This window comes from Dermacentor silvarum, chromosome 9, assembly GCF_013339745.2.
Source record: "Dermacentor silvarum isolate Dsil-2018 chromosome 9, BIME_Dsil_1.4, whole genome shotgun sequence".
Classification (NCBI taxonomy): domain Eukaryota; kingdom Metazoa; phylum Arthropoda; class Arachnida; order Ixodida; family Ixodidae; genus Dermacentor; species Dermacentor silvarum.
Window position 1 is genome coordinate 67,244,564 of NC_051162.1, and position 25,377 is coordinate 67,269,940.

Genomic DNA, 25,377 nt, shown 5'->3' on the forward strand with positions numbered 1-25,377 from the left:
TTTTACGTTTTTTGGAGGTATTTATGGACCAGTCTTGCTGTGTTCTTTTCATGGCGGTGTTTAGAACGAAATTATTGGCTACGCCGCTTATATCTACCTCGGACGTCATTAGAGTGGAACAACCTTCACGCAAACATTGCTTTCATTAGTGATAAGGCCTGCTTGATAATACTTGTCACATTAACCAATATTATTTGCTAGAATGCAGTTAGTTGTATAGATGTCATATTTTACTGATAGTTTCTTTTTCTAGTCACTCTATTCCTGTAAAAATAATAGATGTGCCAACATGCACTCCTGAGTTTGTCGTTTATTACCATTTGAGATAAGCCAAATAACCCCCTGACATTTGTAACGCCTTGAATGGACCTGAGAACATGATAAATAAAGAAGTAAATAAATTAATACGTTAATTATTCACTCAATTACTTATTTAATCAATTACTCCATTACAGTTAACAATCCGCAAATTTTTCTGAATGATGTGAGTAGAAAAGGTTGCAACGAACGTGAAAAAAGTCTGATACGTTAGTACAGTCCAATATAAATGATACTATGACGCTTGATGGAAATTTCTATGTACTACAAATTTCCGAAATTGTCGTGACGAAAATGTATATCACACAATGAGTTACGATTCCGAATCGTACACGTTAGGTGTATATTATACCAATCTTTTCACTCAAATTTGTCAGCGTGCACGTGAAACAGAACTCCATCATATAGTTGTAATGCCTGTCACAACAGTGAAGACACGAGAAGAGTCAGCAAGGTTACTGATAAATTTATCAATTTTTCATTTTATTTTCCAGGTACGAAATTCTCCGTGGCCTTCTGCGTCTCCTGTCCGGGACGCAATCTCCGTTTATACATATCTGCAGAAAAAAAAAAAGATGGAAGCACTGCTGAGAAACAATTTATGCATCAAGCATAACAGCGATACGAATGCACACACCCCGGGGTAGCTCAGTGGTCATGGCGTTGCACTGCACGAAATCGCGGGTTTTAGCAACAGTAGCATTGCGACGGGGGCGGAATTCTAACACCTTCGTGTATCAGGCTTTGGGTTCCCGTTGACAAGTGGAACAACTTCACCTTGGAAGCGGCTCATTCAAATGAATCCCGAGTCACCCACTCGGCGTGCCTCACACCTGAGTGTGCAATTTCGGGACGTTAAACCCCATCATTTAGGTTTTGATTTTAGAACGATATAGACGCACCCGCCCGCCTAGGTGTTATTGCAAGGCGCCTCTCCACGGGAATCACGCACGGTCCAACGGGCTCTTCGTGAGAAAAAGCGCAACATTTCGAGCTTTCCCAGAAGCATTGGTTTTGCGAGAGATGCTGTGGGTTCCTCTCCTATGGAAGATGATGCCGGCACCAAGGGTGCTCCGTAAGTCTATCTAAAACGTGCGAAACTTACATATGCTGCTTGTAGAGTGTGCTAGTGTACACAGGCCGATTCTGCTCATTTTACAGACATTCATAGGACGGTAGAAGCAGGTAGACACGTCATATAAGGTGCTTCTTAATGAAAAGTGTCTAAGTAGGACAGTGGGACAAATGGGTCCCACATTTCTTTCCCGCACAAGATGTTTGCCAGCTTTCAGATTTTATTTTTGGGGACACTATGTTTAACAGGGATAGACGATATTCTAGTTGATATTAAGAGGAAAATATGGAGCTGGTGGGCCATACAATGCGTAGGGTAGATAACCGGCGAACCATTAGAGTTACAGAATGGATGCCAGGGAAAGGGAACCACAGTCGAGGACGGCTGAAAAGTAGGTGTGATGAAATTGGGAAATTTGCAGGCGCAAGTTGGGGAGTCAGTTAGCGCAAGACAGGACGGAAGGAAATAGTGGACAAGGAAAGGCGGGGAGGTTAACCAGCGCAAGACAGGGCTAATTGGAGATCGCCGGGAGAGGCATTCGTCCTGCAGTGGACATAAAAATAGACTGATGATGATGATCTGTTAAAGGACTCATTCGTAATGTTTTAGACACAGAGCCGTCCGTCCCTTTGTTTTTCCATGAATTAGATAATCTGCAGGATATCCAATATTTCATGAAAGAAAAATATGGGCCCAGGGCTTTTACTCCAGCAGGAACCTAGGATTGTAATTCAAATGTAAATGCCCTAAACAAATGAAATTTCTAATTCAGAATTAAAAAAAAACCTTTTTTTCATAATCGGATGCCCTATCGCCGCTCAGACACGGCAACACCCTTCCATGTACAGCAACCAAAAGCATGGCACATACCTCTGCAGACTAAATATGGTTTTACAGCTACAGTAAAAAGATACAGATGCAACTCGATGTCGTCAGTGTGGCTACTGGCTTGCGAGACTGCTTTCTGACAACGCAACACACACACACAACTGAACGAATATCGCATACACCAATGCACAAATGGTTTCCTTTCCGTTTGTTGTTTGTCCCACCAGAATTTCGTTATAAAGCTGCTGAATTATTAACAAAGGTCTCAGTAGGAATTACAAAGATAAATATCATTGTCCAAATCCACAAGTTACCCTTAATGACAACAGAAATCTTAAGAAATTTGTGGGAAAACGTTGACCGACTAGCTATGAAATTATCAATCCGAAAACATTGATCACAGGTGGAGCGAGTTCATACACTGCGATTTTGCGGCCCGCAAGGGCTCCCATCTATAAGGTACATAGGCCAGCGATAATCAGCTCCTCCATACTGATCTCCTGGTACAAAGCAATAAACCATGCAGTTCCAGGACCCCATGTTCTGCAAAGAGAAAATTAAGACAGGCATTAACGGTTGCTATTTCCATGCCCTATCTTAAAAAATATATTAAAAAATATATTTTTTTTTCAATACAGATGCACACGCACTCTTATATAGTGAGTTCTGTAGAGCTCAGGGTACGTAAGTCTGCATTGCGCATCTCTGTTCAAAAATTCCCCAGGTAGTCTGTAAGGATTCTTCCAGTTAAGGGGCATCACCTTGGAATCGTTTGTATGCAAACACCAGCCCTCATATGACCTGCAACAAAAAATGTTTGCCTTGAAAAGTAGGAAATATTTCTCCTTTATAATTTCACGCTTAGTTTTTATACCACGTTGCACGGAATTCATAGTGGCCGTCAAAACAAGCGTAGGGCTTTATACCTGAACACTCTTTCGTGCAGGTTATTTTAGATATAGTAGATTCCTGTCAAGGTGAATCAGGTTAAGGTAATTTTCTTTATGCGAAGAAAAACACGCAATCCTTTAGTTTGCTTACTATACACCCAGTGCAATACCAACATGTAATTCGATAAATCTGAACTTTCTCAGTCGCCACTGACGCCTGCTACCCGCGGATCTGCGACCGGATTGAATTGGTAAATTGGGAAGGCAATTCTGTCAGCTGCACGAGAAGGAAATGGCGCTTCTATGTACATAAACGGCTACGCCAACGTCAAAGTTGACGTGAAGATATGGATGACTAACACAATAGAAAACGCATTATAGGGTGTCCTCGGGGTGCTTCTGCAGGATCATAATTTTGATGTGGACACTGCCCAGGAGTCAAAAGGCGTAGATATTTCCCATTCAAATTTTGTTCTGGCAGGTAGAAAAATGACCGGTTTCGCGGTTGACTGATTTGTGGTCTATCTCCGAGAAAGTAACTTTCTATGATAGCATATATGCAATAGGCAAAATTGTATGGTTACTTTGCACCCATCACCCTCCTACAGCGCATACTGCTATTACCAAAAACGCTGCATTAAGAGACTACGCATTAGCTGTGGTAGGCAAGCAAGTCAAGAAATCAATAGCGAGCAAATCAAGAAGCCCGCAACGACAAAGTGAAAATGCTGTTTATATGTAGTCAAGTTCCATTCCATTTTGTCCTATTGGCGTAATAGCCTATGGTGACACATACCATGACATCCGGGCCATATCGTACTGGCAGCAAGAAGAGAACTTCATACTCCTGCTGTCTTCTTCCTTGTAGCTCATAATGTAGCCGTCATCCCATGGACATCCTAAAGAGTCGGGTACAAATGTTTTCGCGAGACCAGGAGCAGACGTGCCGTCATGCGAGCATCCCAACCTGCAAATTGGCCAAGTAAACGCGAATCATTGGAGACAAAAATTTTTTGTGTGTGAGTATAATGATGAAAATGTTTTTTAAATCTTTAACTAGGATTTTATTACATATAATTATATGTATAACTTGGGCCGATATTATTTATTATTTACATTCGTCATATAACCAATACTTCTGAAGACGTCTACTTCAGATTTTACGTAGATGGCACGAGTATTTTCTTAAATCACGCGATATAAGTTCTCTTTCAGGTATCTCCACTAAACAAACCACTTGGCCAAATAGAGCAACTCTATAAAACTGAATACTGTAAGAACAAAGGCCAGCCTTTTCACCCCGTCAGAAATACACATCAATGAAGAGCAGAAACTACAGTTTGAATCTGAAAGTATTGGAATAGTAAAAAGAAAACTTAAAACTTTGGAAGTTGTCTTTAATTATTTTTTGACATGGAATGATTAAGCAGAGCTTACTGCGACATGTCTAGATAAGGCTTGCGGGGTACTCTGTAGACAACAATATATCGTACCACGTAATGCGAAACAAATTACTTATAACACCTTATTTTCCCCTCATATAGCGTATTGCCACCTGGTGTGGAGTACTATTACAATAGCAAACTTACAAAAGTTGACTGTGCTCCACAAGAAGGCAGTTCGCCACACAGCTATTGCCCAGTGCGATGCCCATACGCGAGAGCTGTGTACAGCTTTTAAAATCATCCCCTCTGAAACATAGGTATAAACTTAACCTTGCTATAAAATACCAAACATCTCCAATGCAATAACCGGAATTTTAAAATATAAGCTTTTCTTCGCGAACATTGAGGAGTTTGGTGACCGTGCCTGCGGCCTGGCTGTTCCCTTGTCGAATAGGCCAACCGATCACAGCGGAGCACGCGCGCCGCTGAGTTCCTTGCAGCACCACCAGAAGGCGTTCGCCTCCTCGCATCCGCGGCAGCGCCGGCCGTGCGGGAGAAAGAAAATTAAAAAAAACAGAAAGTTCGTCTTCGCACCTCCGCGGCTGCATTGTAATGAGGAAGTAAACGCTTCTTGCGCATAGAATGGATTCGAATGGATTGAAAAAGTCAGCACCTCCGCTTATCAAAAGGCTATGTATAATTTGTGTGCTAAACACAATTTGTTTGATATTAAACACTGCCTGCAGCGTCACCATTTGGGAGCAAGTGACACTTCGGTCAATCATCTAACGCATAGCGCGCAATTCAGCCATTGTAAGACGCCACGCAGCAAAAGAAGGAAGAGAAAAAATAAAAGAAGGCGGGGTTCCTGACGTAAACGTGACGTAAACTTGGCGTGATCCCTCGGCAACAGTATGGAAGAAGGCAGGGAAAGAATTTCGCGTACGGACGCTGGTCAAGACAAAGGAGTGTCTAGTGTCTAGGTGTCGCAAGTGCCGATGTTGGCAGTGAAGCTCGCCTGCTGGCAGCACGACAACGCAACAATTTAATGTGTCCTACCTCCTCGAATAACGAAACAATTTTACAATTTCTCGCGGTGAGACGCTCCACAAGCAATGACTTACACCTTCCAGTTCTTCTAATGAGGGCTCGCGAGGGCCTTTTTAATAACGGTCACTTCATTCGGAGCCATTCGTAAAAGGATAAGTTCGGCTGAGCGTTACAGTCAAGATCTGTCAAAATTACCAGTAGATTAGCGCGATATAAATATATATGACGTGGAAGAATTAGGCACACTATATTAACTCATACTGAAGCTCCAACGGTAAAGAGGCCGCTTACGTGTGCGCCACTTCGTGTGCTGTGATGCGAATCCCTTTGTACTGTGTTTGCCTTGTCTTCGCCAAGCTGCACCCGGTGGTCAGTGCAGACGGATGCCACAAATGCGTAGCCTACAAAAAAAGAAAAAAAAATTTATAGCACAGCTTTGTACTGTACATCTGAAATCTACCAATCCTGGGTGAGTCTGTCGACAAGAGCGGAAGCGGAATCAGCCGGGTTTCCATTGCAAACGCTCCGCAACTTTGATCGTGGAATTGCCGGGCCTTCGCTTATGTGCCTTAACCAATTCAGCCCCCGTCTTCTGTGCGCGGTGCTCATCCGGACTTGCGCGTTTTCTTGAGTGTATCCTCTTAGAACAAGCGCCTACAATACTCGCAGTTTATAGGCAAACGCTGGCGTCCCACCGGGATCTTGCCGCATGCAGGAGAGTGCCCGGCAACTGCGCCTATACATATACATCCTTCAGAGCATATTTGTAATTCGTATGAGCCTGCTCAACTGTTTCAATTAAGCCGGGGATTTTTATTTCTCACGCCAGCTCCGTAAATCTCGGTGTCATGCACTGGCATACAACTATAGCCCTGAATTTCTCTTCCCGCTTATGAAAGCTCAAGATCACCAACTCCGCCAAAACAGCTGCATGAAAACAATTCGCAGCTTTGGTGATATTTTGTGATACCGTAACCAACGATTGCTTGAAGGTTTTCAGTTAAATAGTATTTCTCTACGAGAGCCTTTCTCTTTTGAGTATCTTTAGTGTAGTTAAGGCAGTATTGACCTGTAAAAGACGAAATTGTGAAATTTTTCATCGCAATCAAGTTTCTGCCGAGTATATAGAAGTGGTTTAGCACTCGATAATTCCACCGTTGAATAGAAGTGATGCACTTATACAAGCGCATTATCGAAATTTCTTCGCAAGATGGCAAAATTATATTCACCTCCAAGACTCTCCTCTCTTCTAGAGCTCTGTAGTATAATCATGTCGTACCTGGCGGAAAGAAATTACATGAAATAGTGATTTTACGCTAAATACAGGAAAGTGTACAAGTTCATTCGTTGCACACCAAGCCCATAGTTCTTTTTTTTTCGGCAAGTCATTCGAAAAAAACGAAACGAATCGCAGCGTGACAAAACATCAAAGCGTGCATTTTCCGACTTTTCTATAGATAAATGGTCTCCAATCCACGCTGTGAAGGTGGTGGGACAGCGAAACTGTAAACGACAACTAGAGCGATTACCCATTGCGACGTAGGCTAAAATTATTCACGGGGTGACATTCATATGCACTTTACCTAATTATTACCCTGAGAAGATCCGACGGATTGCTACTTGGCTTGCGACGCTACTTCGTTCACCTACAAAGAGTGAACCAGGGAGAAGAAAAATTCGCTGCGCTTCGTATGAATGCTGCTCTTCAGGTGTCACGTGGCCTTCCCATAGCACTGTCACAAAGCAAATCAGTTGATAAGCGGGTTCTTCTTTTACGTAAGAAAGTGCAGTTACATCACTCCCTGCTTCTTATGCTACAACAAAGCTGCCGTCGCCGCGGCAGCTTGAGCAACAGCTATCTTTACCGGGACACGTATGCGGGGAGCGCTATGTGCTTAATCGCATTGCATGTAGGCGCATGAGCGCCTTATCATCAGTTATGGGGTTCGTATGCTCGTCTTGAGCTTGTTCTTTAATAAAATGTACTTTGTTCAGTATGTTGTATGTGTGATTCCAAGAATGTATTCACTGTTCGCTTCACTTTGCTGAATGCTTGTAGCCTCTGCCTTGCGGGGGTATGAGCCATTCCATTATAGGGTGTATGAGCCATTGATGATGATATACTAATGTCGACGTTATGCCACGAAGAAATCCCGGGATCTCCGCCATAGGCAGTTTCGCTGTAAAAACAATTAGGGACAGCTTCACACTATATTGGTGCGAAGACTGGGCAAACAACAAAGCTGGCGACCCCACCTAACCATATCTCGGTTCGGCCAAGTTTTTGCGAGCTTATGCTTCGACACTCGGCCACGTTTCGCTCAAGATCACCCCGGAATCATCGACAGGCCAAGGAGCAACGAACACTCGGTCATTAAAGTATTTGGATGCTTCTGGACGCTCAAACGCTTTTGTTCGGTATCAAGGGCTCGTAACTGTGGATCTTCTGCGAATCGCTGACGTTTCGCCGCCGCTTCGGCGGCGCCATACTCGGGATCAGACCGAAGTCGTCTCACTCGCTCTCGAGTCGCGGCGCGGTGGCTTTCGCGCCGCGCTTCCTCTCATTCGGGAGTGACGCTCTTCTACGGCCGCCCCATTTTCGCGGTGATGTGCTCGGCGCGGAGACGGCGGGGCTTTTGTGTCGCCGTGGCGTCGACGCGGAGCTATATATCTCGTAGGTCGACGCAGTGCCGTCGCGGCTTAGCTCCGCCTCTGCGCAGTCGCGGCAACAACTCCGCACGGCGCGGTGACGTCATGGTTCGGCAAAGCTAAGGCGAAGCGATGCGGCGCGAGCGATGACGTCACGGCTCAGGCAGCTGTGGCGAGGCTCAGCGTGGTCAGCGCAGCTGGTGCGAAGCGTTGCTAGGCGACGCATGGTGACATCATCGCCAGGGGGAGGTTTTGCGGCGTACACTCGAAGGACCATCCTCGAGCTTACATAGCTTCGCCAGTCCACAGGTGTATGTGCCATTGCGCTTGCACCCTTTCAGAACCACCTCCAGGATCGGCCCACAATTCGGGTGTACACCATCCGGACTACCTCCAGCTTAAACAGCTTCGCTGTTAAGTGTTGCACTGGAAACAATGAAGACAAACTATTGGCATATAAAACATTAGCTAGTGGCATTAAGTATCAGCTTATTTTACAGTGAAGCTGTCGGTGGCTAGGATCCCTGAAATATTCCACATCCATCGCGTCGAAAGAAAGCCCTGGTGGGCCGCTCCCGGCGGCAGTGCAGGGGCCGGAGCAATGGCTCGTTCCCCCGTAAGGCGGAGGTGTGAAGCGAACATAAAGCACAGCTTTCGTTTCAATACGAAACGCACAAACAAAAAAAAACCGTCAAAACACATCATTGATGACGAGGTACGCGCACTTCCGCGTTGATCAATCTAAGTTGCCTGCCAATCCCTCGCCGGTGGTCGTGTCACCACCCCTCGGGCTTGGTGAAATGACATAGTCCGCGGGTGGCATACGCTGTTGTGAACATCTCAGTCAAGTTCTGCGGTCGTACGCGGTCCGTGGAGCTCGCAAGCAGAGCGCGCAGTCACCTTTCTCTCAAACGCTCTCGTTTCAAAAATCCCATGATCATCGCTCTTTTCTGTGTGCTTTATTTCGTAATAAAGCACACTCCAATACACGGCCGCTATTGGTCGCTGCGGTCGGCTACACCACGGCCGCCGCGAGATGCCACCACGAATCGACTGGCTAAGCGCACTGCGGCTCCCAGAGGACAACCTCGTTTGGCTTACGTTTAGCGCTTCGTAGGCACCAAAATCGGAAGTCCAAAATGAAATTCGAACTGCACGCCTCGGTGACGTTTCGGAGGCGGCGAGTTGTGGCCCCGCCCCCACTCCGCCGTAGTCTTCGCAGTGCAAGGCATTGAAGGAGGAAGGGGAGCACAACGGAGGCCGTGTTTGATTGCCAATAACTCCGCTTCTGCTGAACGCATTGAAATACTTTTTGCGGCAAAGTGATTCTGAAATAGCCTATTTTCCTCTTTCTGGGGTTTTACGTGCCAAAAGCAGTTCCAATTATGAGGCAAGCCGTAATGGAAGGCTCCGGAACAATTTTGATCACCTAGGGTTCTTTAACGTGCACTACAACGCAAGCACATGGGCGCTTGTGCATTTTGCCACAATCGAAATGCGACCGCCGCGGCCGGGATTCGATCCCGCGACCTCGTGCTCAACAGTGTCTGTTTCCACTTCAATTAGTCTGTTTCCACTTCAAATGTGTTTCTCCACTTCGATAAAAAGTGGTTCAGCTGGGGCCCCTTTAAGGGCAGTATTTCTGGAGCCAGGTAAATTATTTCAATGCATTCGTGGGTTACATTCATACATTATGGGGCACACCTTAGTGGGGAATTCCGGATAATTTCGACCACGTGGGGTTCTTTACCGTGCTCCCAATCCATGGTAAACCGCGTTATTGCATTTCGCCGCCATCGAAATGCGGCCACTGCGTCCGGGATTCGGTCGCGCGACCTCGCGCTTAGCAATCCAACGCCAAAGCCACTAATTAACTACGGTGGGTTCGGAGCCAGTTGGTGAAGCATGCTTGACTACGATGAAGCGCAATACATGCGACGAAATTAAGAAGAAACGGACGGCACAAGCGCGACTAACCACTATGGCCCAGGTACACAGTTGTGAACAGCTCCTGTTAATAACAATGATGCACAGCTGAACAAGGCACCCGTATTGGGCGCCGAAACGTCAATCTGTTGTTCTGAGGTTTTTTTTTTTTTTTTCAATTGGCGAGTGTACGTTTATACAGCCACAGCTGTTAAGAGCGCATTCATTAGGCTGCCCCGACTTCCTTTCGTCCCGTGTTCTGCGCTTCATCATTACTAAAAATACTTGCGGGATATTACAAATTTTAAACCTAGTCTCTTCGCAAACATGTGTATGTATAATATCTCATACATCACATGGAGAAGCACAATATTCTGAAATACCGTACTTGGATCGGAGCATCACCAACCTATCTTTGTCCACCGCCGGGCGGAGGCTACTCCTCGCAATTAACATTTTCACGTCTCTGTACCGCTAGCTGTTCTTACCTTCTGTCTACACTTCTTCATCTTATCACGCCATTCATACTTCTGCACATTTCATTATTCCTCGATTTTAGTTTCGACCGATAGGACTAAATTGCGAATTCAGGTGGATACGACAAAATTGCGAATTCAGGTGTGTGACCAGTGTTTCATTTCAAACGTGCACAAAATTATGGCGCAATTTGTCTCTAATTGGCTAGCTCCACATAAATTAGTTGTACCATCTATTCTGCTTTCAATATACCCGCATCAATATTGCGCGAAGTGATTTTAACGTTGCTATTTTTACCAGTTTGGTAAAGATGCTTGAAGACTTTCTGGCAGCTTTCTGATAAATGTCATCTGTTTGTCAACCAAATCCGTAGGAAACAATTACCTCAAATAAAGCCACATTTCCCAAATATTTTACACTCACCCTGTTACGAAGTATACCAAATCAAATAATTTGTATCTATCATTGGTCGCATTCAAAAACTTGACAAGATTTTGAAGTGACTGGTAGCCATCTATGTCGTCACCTCCGACGTACTTATAATACTTGTGTTCCTGGGTCCACTATAATACAAGAAAAAATGTTTTTCAGGTTGGTCGACGGAATTATATAACACTGTAATGTAAAGAAGTAGAAAGGGCTTTGATATATAGCAAAAAAACAGCCTTTCTATTTTACAGTATGTGTTCGCCTTAATTAGCAACAGGCATTATAATATGTGTCTACGTACTGCTTGTAACACTGAAAATATCAATGTGTTTTGCAGGACTCTACCAGCTTTCAAATATATAGCTCTGCAATTTTTACGAAAAAATATGCTTGACATTGATTACCGAATATTTCGATTGATTGATTGATTGATTGATTGAGTGAGTGAGTGAGTGAGTGAGTGAGTGAGTGAGTGAGTGAGTGAGTGAGTGAGTGAGTGAGTGAGTGAGTGAGTGAGTGAGTGAGTGAGTGAGTGAGTGAGTGAGTGAAGCTATGCGAAGTACGGATACTAACTTTATCGGCCGTATAAACTTTTAAGCCTAGGCATTCTGACTAAATTAACAAGCATGTTTTCACGCGCGCACAATGCATCTCACTCGATGACCGCAGAAACTCGCTGGCAAAACGCCGGAGTAGCGCGGCAGCAGCAGCTAGCGAATTGACGTTCGTGCTGCCGGTCGCCTCAACGCGAATTAAGCCACGAAAACACAGCGCAGGACGGACTCTGTCCGCACCGCAGGTGACTTTCAAAATACAGCGGCCTAGGCGGGTGCTCGTGGCGTAGAACACGCCCCCCCCCTTCTCCCCCCCCCCCCCCCGGAACCTTATGGCCCGGACTAGAACGCCCCCCCCCCCCTCCCAACCCTCCCTCCGGAGCGTTAGGCGCGACTGGAAGATGGCGCGCTTCCTTCTCGCTTCCCTCTCTTGCTTGCGCGAGGTTGAACCGCGATCGCCGGCTCACCCTCGCCCGCTTTTACTCCCACATACAGCATACGGCGCGCGGCGACGATTTTATCACCCTTGGACTTAATATGGAACCTCACGGCAACGCCAACGGCAGAAATGCACCTGGACTGTCCATATATTTGCTGTCGCAATAAAAGATGACCAGTCGGCCGAACACAGTTAAAAGAGTACTCTAGATTTATTAGGAGCACCTGGTGCTTCTTCTCTTCGGAGAGCTCGGAACACAAACGTTCTCGCATTGCGCCCCTATTACAGAGCTGCCGCGGTGGCGTGGAATCCAATCCGCGACCTCGTGCACAGCAGCAGAATGCCATAGCGATTGAGCGAATGGAGCGGGCGTCATATTCATCCTGATATTGCTCATCCAATCGGAAGAGCAGAGTAGTGCAACATGTCCCGTATCGCACGCTCTTAACGGGCTTCAAGATCACGTCCCAGCAATGTACAAAAAAAGAAACGCACAAAGATCTACAATATTTGCCAGTTTATGTCGGCCCGTAGCTAAACCAGCCCTGTCTCGGTTTGAATGAAATCACTGGCAAATCAAAGAAACCGTAAAGCTCCAAAATACGTCGGCCATAGTGTCGACCAATATGTCCCCAGCCATATCGTACTTTTACCAGAAAATTAGAGTTCTAAAAAATATATGCTTAGAATTTTTTTTCCTGATTAACACTAAGAGAAGTCGCAGTTTCGCCCGAAAGGCGAAGCATCCATTGCGATAGCAAATTAGCAGACAGCTATACAAAGTAAGGATAGTAGTTTTATCGACCATATAAAGTTGTAAATATTCACTTACTAACTAAATAAACAAGCACGGTGTCAGTCGCGCACAGGTAAACATGAACACGCCTCACTCGATGACAGCGTAAACTGGTCAAAACGCTGGAGTGAGAAAGCGCGCCAGCGGCAGCAAGCAAATTGACCTTCGCGCTGGCTCTCGCTTCAACGCGAACTCAACGTCGAAAGCACAGCGCTTACGAAGCTACCGGCGCTCGGCGAATGCCCTTTGTCCCCATCGCAGATCTCTTTGAAGATAAAACTCTCGCGGGTGCACACTTCGGCCTCATCGCAGATCGCTTTCAAGATACGGCGCCCGCATGGCAGCTCCGTGAGCAGCAGCAGCAAGAGCGAAACGCAATCCACCCGCCCCTCCTGCGCCTGCCTCGCGCGCGAAAGAAGACCGCGCGCTTCCGGTCGCCTTGCTTCCTCGCGTGCGCGAGATTAAGCTGAGGTTGCCGGCTCACCCTCACACGCTTTCACTCACGCACACAGCGTACGGCAATGCGGTGATGGTTTTATCGCCGTTGGACTTCATACGGAACCTCACGGCGACGATGACGGTGACAGCGACGGCAGAAATGCGCTTGGAGTGTCCACATAATTGTTATCGCAATAAAAACATTTATTAAACAGCTGTAGCCCTGGAAGAACAGGTGGTTACACTCATAAAAAAATTGAAAACGATGCCACTAAAAGCATGAGGGAAATTAGCTGACATGTTGAACTCACGTGTAGAAACAATAAGCAGAACGTAAATTAAGGTACAGAGAAGGACTTCCCTAAGACAGGAGCCAAGTTACGTGTAAGGGCCGCGCACGCATATCGTATAGAAGGGAGTACCTCCTCGACGTTGCTACTGATGGTTGCGAAAATTGGGATGACTTGTTGAATATCATCTTTTTGAAGATGATGCCACTTAAGGTAAACCGCTGGACTGCGATGAAGTTCTACACAATCATGGAAGGACAAGGTCCAGAATTCCTGGACATGTAAACCTTTGTATGCCACCTCAAGGCATGAAGCCTTACAAAGTCCCCGTCCTCGATGTTCACATTCTGGGGGATTGTCCACAGAGCCGTCCCACTATCCAGATGAGCGTGGATAAGCTGGCACCCACCCACTCGCCGGTGACAATTGAGGAGTGCCTTGCGGACTCCTCTCACGACTACGTACACAAGCCATGACCGAGCTAGTAACACAGGTCTGCTTGGCAAAAAACAACTGATTACCATATAAAGTACTTGTTTCTACAGAAACAATATTGCGACAGTGTTCATGCAGCGAATTAAAACTTAATGGCTGCAATTCGCCTGCACCTCCAAGTATGACAAAACTAACATTTTAAAGAATTCCTACAGAGCTGCGAGCGCAAAGAACAATTCATACAGAGCTGCCGGCGCAAAAACTAATTTTCTCATAAGATCGAAGTTTATTCTGCAATATTTCATGCTCAATCTTATAAATACGTCGTTTCCTTCTTGCTAAACATTAAACAGATATTCCGCACCAACGTTACTAAAATCTAGTAACGTTGCTCCGCACCAGTGCCGCATCCTTTCCGTGCGATTCGGATGGAAAGCACAGCGTATGTGGCAAGCTGGGACAAAAATGTAGGACAAAAATGTACCCACTTTATGGAATTCTGCTGCCCCATTCTAATCAAACGTAATTTCCCTAACACGAACGTGTGGGGGCGTACATGATTTTACTATTTGAAGCGTAGCTTTCTTTGCTAACTCTCCTGGACTTTTCTAACCGTAGCTACTGCAGCTGTCTTCCCTTATAGCTCACACAATCAATAAGGGAACGTGCACGATGGTAAGATGTAACGTCCGTCCCCAGCACAGCAGCCTGAAGCTGTAACACTTATGCCGCAATGGTGCATACACTTCCATCGTACCAACACCGACAAGCTTTTTGATGAGATAATCACCGCAGGTGTCACATTGTGTAGCTCGTGTGCGCGAGTACGCATGCGCGCGCGAACAGTTTCCTTTACACCAAATGCTCCGAAATGAAATAGGCAAATTTATAGCGTTTCATTAACGACTGCACAAAGGATTCGCTTCTCCTTGATTCCAAGATGTGCGTTGGAGATCTGAATGATTAATTTTAACACGAAAGTGTTTTATGCCGGGGTCCACCAAGACTTCACTGACGTATTTCCGTCACGGAAATACGTCACACGAACATACACGAACATAATACAAAGAAACCAGAAGAAAAAGTTCCACAAACATGCAAAATTTGGAAATCGAACCCACGACCTCTCGGTCCGCGACGTTAGATCGCCGAGCGTTTAACCCATTGCGCCACAAACGCATTTGCAGAGAGCTACACAGACGCGCCTTATATATCTAACACTCCTCCGTGTGCCCGCGCTCTTGCTCGGGGCGGTGCCGCCGCCTACGAGCAGAAAAGAGAAGTACTGCATTATGACACTAACGCGCACCGACAGTGAACGCTTCGGTGGTCTCAGCACTACGACGCCTCGATGCCAGCATTCGAAGGGACGCTGGCATCAAGAAGCACTACCAACGCCACCTAGGTGGCGTTCACCGTACTCAGCACAGCGGAGCGTGGCCTCCGCAATTAGCTCTGAAAATGTTTCTGAAGTTGATCGCGGAGGCTGCAATTACGACGCGCTGTACGCGCTGATTTGACTCGGTGACGATTCAGTTACGTGCTTTGTCTTGCGCGTTGTATTAGTGTGTCAGTTATGTGCTTCGTCTTTCGCGTTGTGCTAGCGTGTGCAGCGTAGTGCAGCTTCCATATGCACGACGGTTGCTCATGGTCATCGACGTTGGTAGTCGTGATGGAGGAGACGTGCCACCAGGCGTCAGCGTGGGTGCATCAACGCCTAAGGGCGCTTTAGCCACAAAACACCAATAGACATTATATATCAATGTGCAATAAACATTACACTACTTCTGTGATGACACGTTTCACTTTCGTGTTCTATACCGATTCCTATATAAGAGGGATCAACCACATTTTTTTCTTCTTCATACCTGGTATGTTTCTAGCTATCAAGTTCGCAATGCCCCGCGAAGCAGTGCAATTAATCAAGCGATGAAAGCCAGCGACACTGGCAAGTGAAAACAATTGAACACCAATTGAAAACGGCGCATTTGGACATGCAGAAGGAATATACGTTCTGAATGCAGGTTGGGTGTTTTTTGCACTGATAAATTATCACATACTTACATGGCTCAGTTCGATTCCTCGCAACACAAGCTGAATCTTAGGTGAGTGAACCGTGCGGTACCGTAAGTTCACCTGATGACGACAAAAAAAAAGAAAGATTCTCGTTACATCATGGAACAATATTGCAAGCCATAATTTGTATGAAAGCTTACTCACGACTTTAAGGGTGATCATCAAATACGTTATCATGCTCTCATTGGTGCGAAATCCACTGCGAAACCATGTGTCGCATACAAAAAATATTTCGGGATAAATAATTTGCACGTTGTACTTTGCTGGAAGATATTGTGCAGACTATGTAAACGACAACTCAGTTTTTGGTGTTATCCGACTTACATGAATCAAAACCAGTTTTCCCACTGGCGGCCCGCTCATGGACTTTAACTTCATCTTCCCTTAGTTTACCTAGTATTGGAAAGAAGAACTATGTCAGTCATTGGTGTTATTAAATAGAAATTCCCATGTACGCTGCAGCAGATAATTCTGTTTTCTAACTTATACGAGCACCTTGTCGCGCGACTCAATCCACACAGCATAAATGGCTGCCGATTCGTTTCTGAACCATTTTGGCACTTTGTATCTACGCTATACGAATCAAGACCACAGCTGCCTAAGCTCAACACTTGTGCCCTTCTTGAATAGACAGCCAGAAGTCGAAGAAATAACAGTGAACCCATAACAACACACTGGTGAATCGAGCACGTATAGCCGCCATTCGGAGGCCGCAAATAACTAACGTTATGGTCGGTTACCCTGGGTATGAATTGCGAAGTTTCAGCCTGGCTCATTCTGCTAGGCAGCGCACACTATAGTTCAGTTAACCGTTAGGGGCATGTGAAAATAATTCTTGGGTGTCCTTTGTTCCTTAACAACTCAGTAGAAAAAGTCTGCGTAGCTTCCAATAAAATGCGTCATTAAAAGCCGTTGTGTCTTTATTGTGGATCTTACTTCAAGTAAAATATGCGAGTAGATAAGTTAGCGCGCTCAAATATGTTGAGTTTTTGTTTATGTTGGCGCAATACAGCATCGGGTGCCTTTCCTACTTAGCAGTGCTTAACTCAATGAATGTAGTAGTGTCCACATTTTCAAAACCTAAAGAAATTTTGCGGTCAGTCATGCATACCATAAATATGGACAGGATCGCCGTCTTCAATGGCTTCTATGATATGTGCCCTACGTCCATTTTCAGAGCGTTCAGCGCTTTCAGTAGGTTTTATTTTCAGGTTAGGTCCAATAACTCCCTCCTGCGTAAAATAATTCAATTTCCAAGCATTATTTATGAATCTTTAGGAACCGTGTCTGTAAAAGTTCAGATACTCACTCCAGATGGCGACGGATACCACTTAACCGCTATAAAGACAGTCTTTCATGCATTGTGAACTAACATCGCTATCTCATAAGAAGGACTTAGTGCAAGCAATCACAGCATGCGTTTCTGATACATATTCTTGACTTCTCACAAATATAAACGTGTTTTCATTAATCAGTTATTGCCAGTGAACATGTCTGTAAACTCCATATGAGTGTCGTGATCCCTTCTATGAGCTACCACTTGAGAAGGCATTGTACAACATGGAATGCATTGGTCGTCCATACAAATCCCTATGTTTTTGGAGTTGCCCTAGCAAATAGCAGCACTTAGCCCTAAAAGGATAAACAAGTACACGATTCAATAATTACAGCTGTGGTGCTATATCTATGCAAATCAACATAGAGTTAGGCATGCTCAAATTATCGGCATTTCACTATACTCCAAATTGGCGTACCGGCTGTGAAAAAATGTTTTCCTTGCCTGTTACTCTATTTCACCATACAATTATTGTGATTTTGCGCACATCTAGGTCTTTTGGTATCTATGATCATAAAACGGCTCTTTCATAATCTTTTTAACTCGCGCTAGAAAGACAACCTGTGTTCTTACCACATTTATTGTTCCGTCTTCATCAGAAATAATCACTGCAGCAAGGCGCCTTTCGTCATGATAGAAATTTTTCTGCAAGCTTCCAACGTCGTACTGAAAAAGAAAACGTATTTTTAGAACTGATGCCACATAAAAAAAACGCTTAACCTTGCACTCGGCCGCGCAACGCTTGAAACAGCCAAGCTTGGCGATAGCAGCCCAGCATTTTCTGGAAGTGCGTGCGAACTTTTCATCTTATTACTCATGGTGATGATAATTTCTTTTCGCGCGTCTCGGACTTACGGCCGTCACTGCGCGTTGCATAGTGCAGCTTGCAACACTGACACCGCGTTCCAATGCCGACAGCGCGTTCCAGGAGACCCGCTCCGTGAATGCGTCTCTCTCTCGCTCTCATAGCGCGCAAAACCTCTTCACCTCGCAGAGCATGAGCGTACGAACGCGCCAGCTGTGCACGAAGACGACGACGCTCGAACGCAATCATTTGGTTTGCATAAATGCATGCGCTGCAGGCGTGGCTGTATAGCCAAGTGTTGACGACGTTCGCTTTGGGACCGGGGGTACGCGGGTTGAATCCCGCCTCGGCAAGGAAGTTTTCTTTCTTTCTTGGTAGTTTCTTGCTACGCACCACAAATTACGGCTGGCTTAAACAGCTTCGCTGTTAAAAAGTAGTACAGGGTGTCGTGTGTAGTAGCAGACAAATTGAAAATTTTGCCATGTCCCGATCTGACGACATGTGACAGCAACTAACCACTCGCAAAACAATATTACTAACACAACAAACACAGTCCCAACCAGGCGTAATAAACAAGAAAACACTCATTGATTAGGGTAAATGGAACGTACGGAAGCTTTCTTGAACCCCAGAATTTCTTTTGTTACAAGAACCCTGCCTCGGAAACTAGATAGACTGTTAGAAACAGGCTGTGACCAAGTTGCTCCTCTAGAGGGCAGCAACCGTATCGCAATCGCTCCGTTGTTGTGGTTGCGAAGGGGCGTTGCACGTGTACCACAACGATGGCGAAATTAGGCCGCGATGTCACTTTTGTAGTGAGAGCTACATAGGCCGTATTCTCGCCGTTTCGCTGTGGTCGGTGGCCGCACTGCGAGCTGAGCCGTTGCCTAGCAACCGCCGCGGCGTTTGCCGGCAAACGGCGTTGCTGGCGTTGCATCGCCGGAGGAGCCGGCGTTGCATCGTATCTATAGAAGGGGTGGCTCGGTGGGATTCGTCGGCAGATATGGAAAGTGAGTCGGAGAGACTGAAAGAAGCCAGGCTTCGTTGTCGGAACGAATCCAAGAGGAGGCAGCGAGCCGAGGAGACGGAGGAAGAACGAGCCGCCCGCCTCGAGAAGCATCGTAAGTACGAAGCGGCCAGGCGAGTGCATTCAGATGAGGATGGTTCGTCGTCTAGTTCGGCATCTCGTGCCAGGGCCGCGGATCAACGACGGAATGAAACACCAAGCTAAACAATAACATTAACCGTACCTCTCGCTACGCACACCCAGGCGTAACTGAGTTAAGCCACAGCCAATTTTTCTTTCGCTGGTCGAACGATTCCCGTGCCTTTGGGACACTACATCTGAATCATACAACAAAGAAATATTAAAGAAATTAAGAGTGGTGCCGAGAGTAGAAGTCGCCCGAGTAGTAAACTAACACTGATCTCCCACTCCGGTGGCCTCGCCTCTGTGAGCAGGGGACGTCAACGGCGAATTTATTGTGGCGGCTAACGTCACTCGATATCACCCACATCCCCAGTGAAAGCGACCCTCGTGGGAATACCCTACCCTCTATAAGCTGAAAAATCCCTATATTCGCTTCGTGCAACTGAAAGCATGGTCGCGGCGATAGCCCTCCTCCTAGAAGCGGGCGTTGTCCCGACCGGTTCGAGCAGGGTGGCTAGCTTGTTGGCAGAAGCAGGCATCTCCCTGTTTTCTCTGCGAAGCCAGGGACACAGGACAGACGTCTGTTCGACACCTACGGTGAATGTGTGCAGTGAATGCAGACTTAAAGACCCACCTAAAGACCACGAGTGTGTTCCCGAGTGTGCCCTGTGCGGAGGGGCTCATCCCACAGCGGCAACGGAATGCACCAAGAGACTTAAACGGGTACCCCAACGGGGCAAACCACAGCAACAGCCACCGAAATATCAAAACGGTCAGCAATCCAAAGGAATCCTTAAACGCCGATGGTTTAGTTCGGATCGAACGGACTGGGACCTATCGGAAGGTACCGACGCGTGATCACACTCTAGGTCCCGATCCAGATCCAACTCCAGCTCGAGATCCAGATCCAACTCTCGTGCCCACTCCAGCTCTAGAGAGGGCAATCGAGGGAATGACCATGTGGCAGCCCAACAAAGGCAAAGAAACAGCAGCAGCAGCAGCACCAGCAGAAAAACAGGGTAAGCTGGGCAGCAGCAGCCTCCCAACCTCCTCCACACCATACGCAAACAACTACTCACACACAACTCACACGACTAGAGAAAGAATTAGAGCTAATGCGCATAAGGATGGGGGATCTAGAAAGAGAAAATAGGCAACTTAGAAGCCAACAAAAGTAGCAGCAGCAACAACAACAACCGCAAGAGAAATCCACTCGAACCTCCCTGGTAGGGCAGCAGCAACAACAACACAACGCATGAAGAACGAGCGAAGACTCTACAGTCACGATATCGTTTCTGAAAGAAGCCATCAAAGAAATAATTCCCTCCGTCGTCGAACAAGTCATGGCGCTGGTAGACAGAAAAGTAGAAGCTATGGAAAAGAAAATCCAGGCGCAACAAATAGAATTCACAAAAGCATTGAGAAAGCATACCAATGGTAGCTACATAAGGGAAAGAGCAGAAAAAGCATACAACAGGCAAGGCCTAATAAGCACGACACAAGAATCCACCGAAAATGCCTAACCGACCAGCAAAAACTACCGAAGAGTGCGAGATATGGCAGTGGAATTGCCGTGGATTTCGACAGAAGAAGGGACAGCTATTACAGCTGGTGGCCAAACAACAGAGGCCACCAGCTGTAATAGCCCTCCAAGAAGTTGGAGTCAAGCCAAGCCTACAGGGTTACGATACTCACGGTGACGACGTCAATACAAACAGTAAATGGAAAGTAGCGACATTAGTCCACAAATCCATAACGGCAATACAGCATAAACCAACAGAAGGAATCGAAATACCACATACCATTACAGAAATCTTATGTAAAGGCAAGAAAAAGAACAATGCCTTCATTTTAAACATTTATAGTCCACCTAAACAGAGAAAGATAACCTTCGAGCAGCTCTTTGGTGACACAGTAAAACTAGCGAAACACAACTCTCTAATAGTTGTGGGCGATTTTAATGCAAAAGATCCAAGTTGGGGATACCTAACGCAGGATAACAAAGGGAAGAACATTTCAAAACAAATAGAAGAGACAGGCATGGCACTCCTAACAGATCCAACAATCCCAACAAGAATAGGAAACAGTAAATCCAATGACACAAGTCCGGATATAACCATGTGCGAAAATTGTCAGGCTGTGGAGTGGTGGAACACCCTAGAAAATCTAGGCAGTGACCACTATATTATATGCACCACGATACACACAAACTGAATCCGTAAAAAGATTGGCGCAGCCAAAATAACGGACTGGCATGCGTTTAGAAAATCATTAGAAAAACGGATGACCGCCACAGACATAGCAAACTTAAATGAATGGTCCGATGAAATAAGAAGTCAAAAAGAAAGGTACACAAAGGAAATAACAAGAACAAAACAGGCGCCTGAGGTCGACTCCCACCTATTACATATCTGGGAAGCAAGGAGAAGCCTTACAAAAAGAAAAGGCAGAAGCGTAACAGCAAATTAAAGGCAAAAATCAGAGATGTCACCCAGCGTGCAGAAAAATACGCCAATCAACTAGCCTCAACCAATTGGGCCAGATTCTGTGATTCACTCAACGGAACCCTGGGTACGGCCAAAACATGGAACATACTTAAAGCCATGGTTGACCCAACAAAGACGAAAAGTGAAAATAGTAAAGCCATCGAAAGATTAATACACTCATACCCTGGCACAAAAGATCTCATTCAAGCCATCCATAAAAAATGCTTTGGGGAAAACGGGAAGATACCTCCATACCACGGAAGGTATAAAGGATCACCGCAACCTGAGCTAGACAAGCCTTTCACGGAGGCAGAAGTCAGAGCAGCAATCTTTAGTACAAAAAAGAACACGGCTGCGGGTGCAGATTGAATCACTAACGTTATGATCAGAAACCTAAATGACGAAGTCATTGTAGCTCTCACAAAATACATTAACAAACATTGGCTTGGAGGCACTGTGCCACGACAACGGAAACACGTGATTGTGGTCATGGTGCCTAAACCAGGAAAAAAGCTGAGCATTGAGAACCTGAGACCGATCTCGCTTACATCCTGCTTAGGAAAAATGTTTGAAAGAGTGGTCAACGCCAGGCTCCTAAATCATCTTGAGTACAACGAACTGATGCCCAACACAATGTTTGGCTTTCGCCCAAACCTTTCAGCGCAAGATATCCTGCTGAAGAAGTACTAACGAACGTCTCAAAGGTGGAGGAAAATGTCATTATGGCCGTTGACATAAAAGGAGCCTTCGATAACATCAGTCACAAAGGAATACTTGAAGGGCTGGAGGAAACTAACTGTGGACAGAGGATATTTCAATACGTCCAGAGTTTCCTTAATCAGAGAACTGCAATAATAAAGATGGGGGATTATGAATCCGACACCATTCGGCCACCAAACAAAGTCCCTGCTGGACAAACTCCATCTTTAACCCCCTACCCCCTCTGTGGACTGGGGTAGGAGCCTGTCCGGTTTCTGAATATAATAAAGTTTTACTACTACTACTACTACTACTACTACTACTACTACTACTACTACTACTACTACTACTACTACTACTACTACTACTACTACTACTACTACTACTACTACTACTACTACTACTACTACTACTACTACTACTACTACTACTACTACTACTACTACTACTACTACTACTACTACTACTACTACTACTACTACTACTACTACTACTACTACTACTACTACTACTACTACTACTACTACTACTACTACTACTACTACTACTACTACTACTACTACTACTACTACTACTACTACTACTACTACTACTACTACTACTACTACTACTACTACTACTACTACTACTACTACTACTACTACTACTACTACTACTACTACTACTACTACTACTACTACTACTACTACTACTACTACTACTACTACTACTACTACTACTACTACTACTACTACTACTACTACTACTACTACTACTACTACTACTACTACTACTACTACTACTACTACTACTACTACTACTACTACTACTACTACTACTACTACTACTACTACTACTACTACTACTACTACTACTACTACTACTACTACTATACTACTACTACTACTACTACTACTACTACTACTACTACTACTACTACTACTACTACTACTACTACTACTACTACTACTACTACTACTACTACTACTACTACTACTACTACTACTACACTACTACTACTACTACTACTACTACTACTACTACTACTACTACTACTACTACTACTACTACTACTACTACTACTACTACTACTACTACTACTACTACTACTACTACTACTACTACTACTACTACTACTACTACTACTACTACTACTACTACTACTACTACTACTACTATACTACTACTACTACTACTACTACTACTACTACTACTACTACTACTACTACTACTACTACTACTACTACTACTACTACTACTACTACTACTACTACTACTACTACTACTACTACTACTACTACTACTACTACTACTACTATACTACTACTACTACTACTACTACTACTATACTACTACTACTACTACTACTACTACTACTACTACTACTATACTACTACTACTACTACTACTACTACTACTACTACTACTACTACTACTACTACTACTACTACTACTACTACTACTACTACTACTACTACTACTACTACTACTACTACTACTACTACTACTACTACTACTACTACTACTACTACTACTACTACTACTACTACTACTACTACTACTACTACTACTACTACTACTACTACTACTACTACTACTACTACTACTACTACTACTACTACTAACCCGCCGCGGTTGCTCAGTGGCTATGGTGTTGGGCTGCTGAGCACGAGGTCGCGGGATCGAATCCCGGCCACGGCGGCCGCATTTCGATGAGGGCGAAATGCGAAAACACCCGTGTACTTAGATTTAGGTGCACGTTAAAGAACCCCAGGTGGTCCAAATTTCCGGAGTCCCCCACTACGGCGTGCCTCATAATCAGAACTGGTTTTGGCACGTAAAACCCCACAATTTAATTTTACTACTACTACTACTCTGCGAAGACAGAGACCTGTTGCACCTGATGTTTTATGGTCTTCCGTGTGGCCAAAACCCCATGTACTCTCTCACATTTAGTTTAATTGTATTTCTGCATTGTGTACGATTAGTTGATTCATGACGTGTGTGAAATTCTACAAACTTTACTTTTTCCCTCCCTGCTGCCATTCTGTAAACAGGCCCCGGATCCCGTTAAGCTGCTTTAAAGCAGCTTTTTGTCTTGGACCTTTTTCTCAATAAACGAATCTTGAGTCCTGAATCCTTTGGAACAACACCGTTTCACATATTGCAAAAGATCATATGCATCATACGCTGCCACGTTTCTGGCAAAACAGCTTTAAAGTCGTGCCCAGAGACGCTGGAATGAGTTCAGTGCTTTCCGTTAGTGAAAAATGGCTGCGGCTTAGCTAACCCTGGAAATGCAAAGCGAAAGCTTGGTTTACCCTGGTTAAGTCTTGGTTTTACTTGGTTAACATTTGATTTAGCTGTAATTATTATACTTAGATATACACTCATCGTTAAGCCAGGTATGACGGCTGTGCCTAGGTAGGGGGCTGGACATCACTGTGATTAGGCTTGGCTTTCCGGACCCTCTCCAGTGAAGCAGCTCGCCGGGCGATATAGGCGGGGTGGTAAGACGCCGCTTGCCGACGACAGCTCAAGGCCACCCGCTCCCGCGCAACGCTCAGAGAAGACAGCCCGGCCTCGCTGTCATCCATGGCCAAGCTTGCACTGACTAGGCGAGCGCGGCGCTCCTCTTAGCCCGAGGAGGCGCTGGCCAGGCACGCGGCGAATCACGTGGTCAGGCGGCGACCCAGCTGCGGAGAGCGCATGCGCCAAACCTGCGGCGGCGGAGCTCGGCGCGCCGAGTCACGTGATGCGTTCCCAAGGCTACGGCGCTGCTGCGGTCAAATGAAGGTCAAATTGCTGGCGACGGCGAAACTCGGCTCGACTAGGTTAGTAAAGCTTTCGCTTAAAAAAAATGTTCT

At 45.5% G+C, this 25,377-nt stretch overlaps 1 protein-coding gene across 1 annotated transcript; it reads right to left on the minus strand.

Annotated features, from left to right (window-relative positions):
- Positions 1–788: 788 nt before the first annotated feature.
- LOC119465286 (uncharacterized) lies at positions 789–18,057 on the minus strand. The gene is made up of 9 exons (XM_049655302.1): positions 17,965–18,057; positions 17,167–17,287; positions 16,380–16,448; positions 16,044–16,115; positions 5,838–5,947; positions 3,908–4,078; positions 2,983–3,022; positions 2,642–2,764; positions 789–875 (listed from the first exon to the last, which is right to left on the minus strand). Exons 3-9 carry the CDS (start codon positions 16,431–16,433, stop codon positions 789–791), a joined length of 657 nt encoding a protein of 218 aa, XP_049511259.1. The 5' UTR covers positions 16,434–16,448; positions 17,167–17,287; positions 17,965–18,057.
- Between the last annotated feature and the right edge of the window lie 7,320 nt (positions 18,058–25,377).

What these genes read in the sequence shown, in the direction of transcription:
- LOC119465286 (XM_049655302.1), bottom strand. Translation starts at nt 16,433, where the DNA reads ATGAAGTTAAAGTCCATGAGCGGGCCGCCAGTGGGAAAACTGGTTTTG. An exon ending in GAAAACTGGTTTTGATTCAT is followed by an intron (nt 16,116 to 16,379) that starts GTAAGTCGGATA and finishes TGTCGTCATCAG; the next exon opens with GTGAACTTACGGTACCGCAC. An exon ending in GAGGAATCGAACTGAGCCAT is followed by an intron (nt 5,948 to 16,043) that starts GTAAGTATGTGA and finishes CTTTTTTTGTAG; the next exon opens with GCTACGCATTTGTGGCATCC.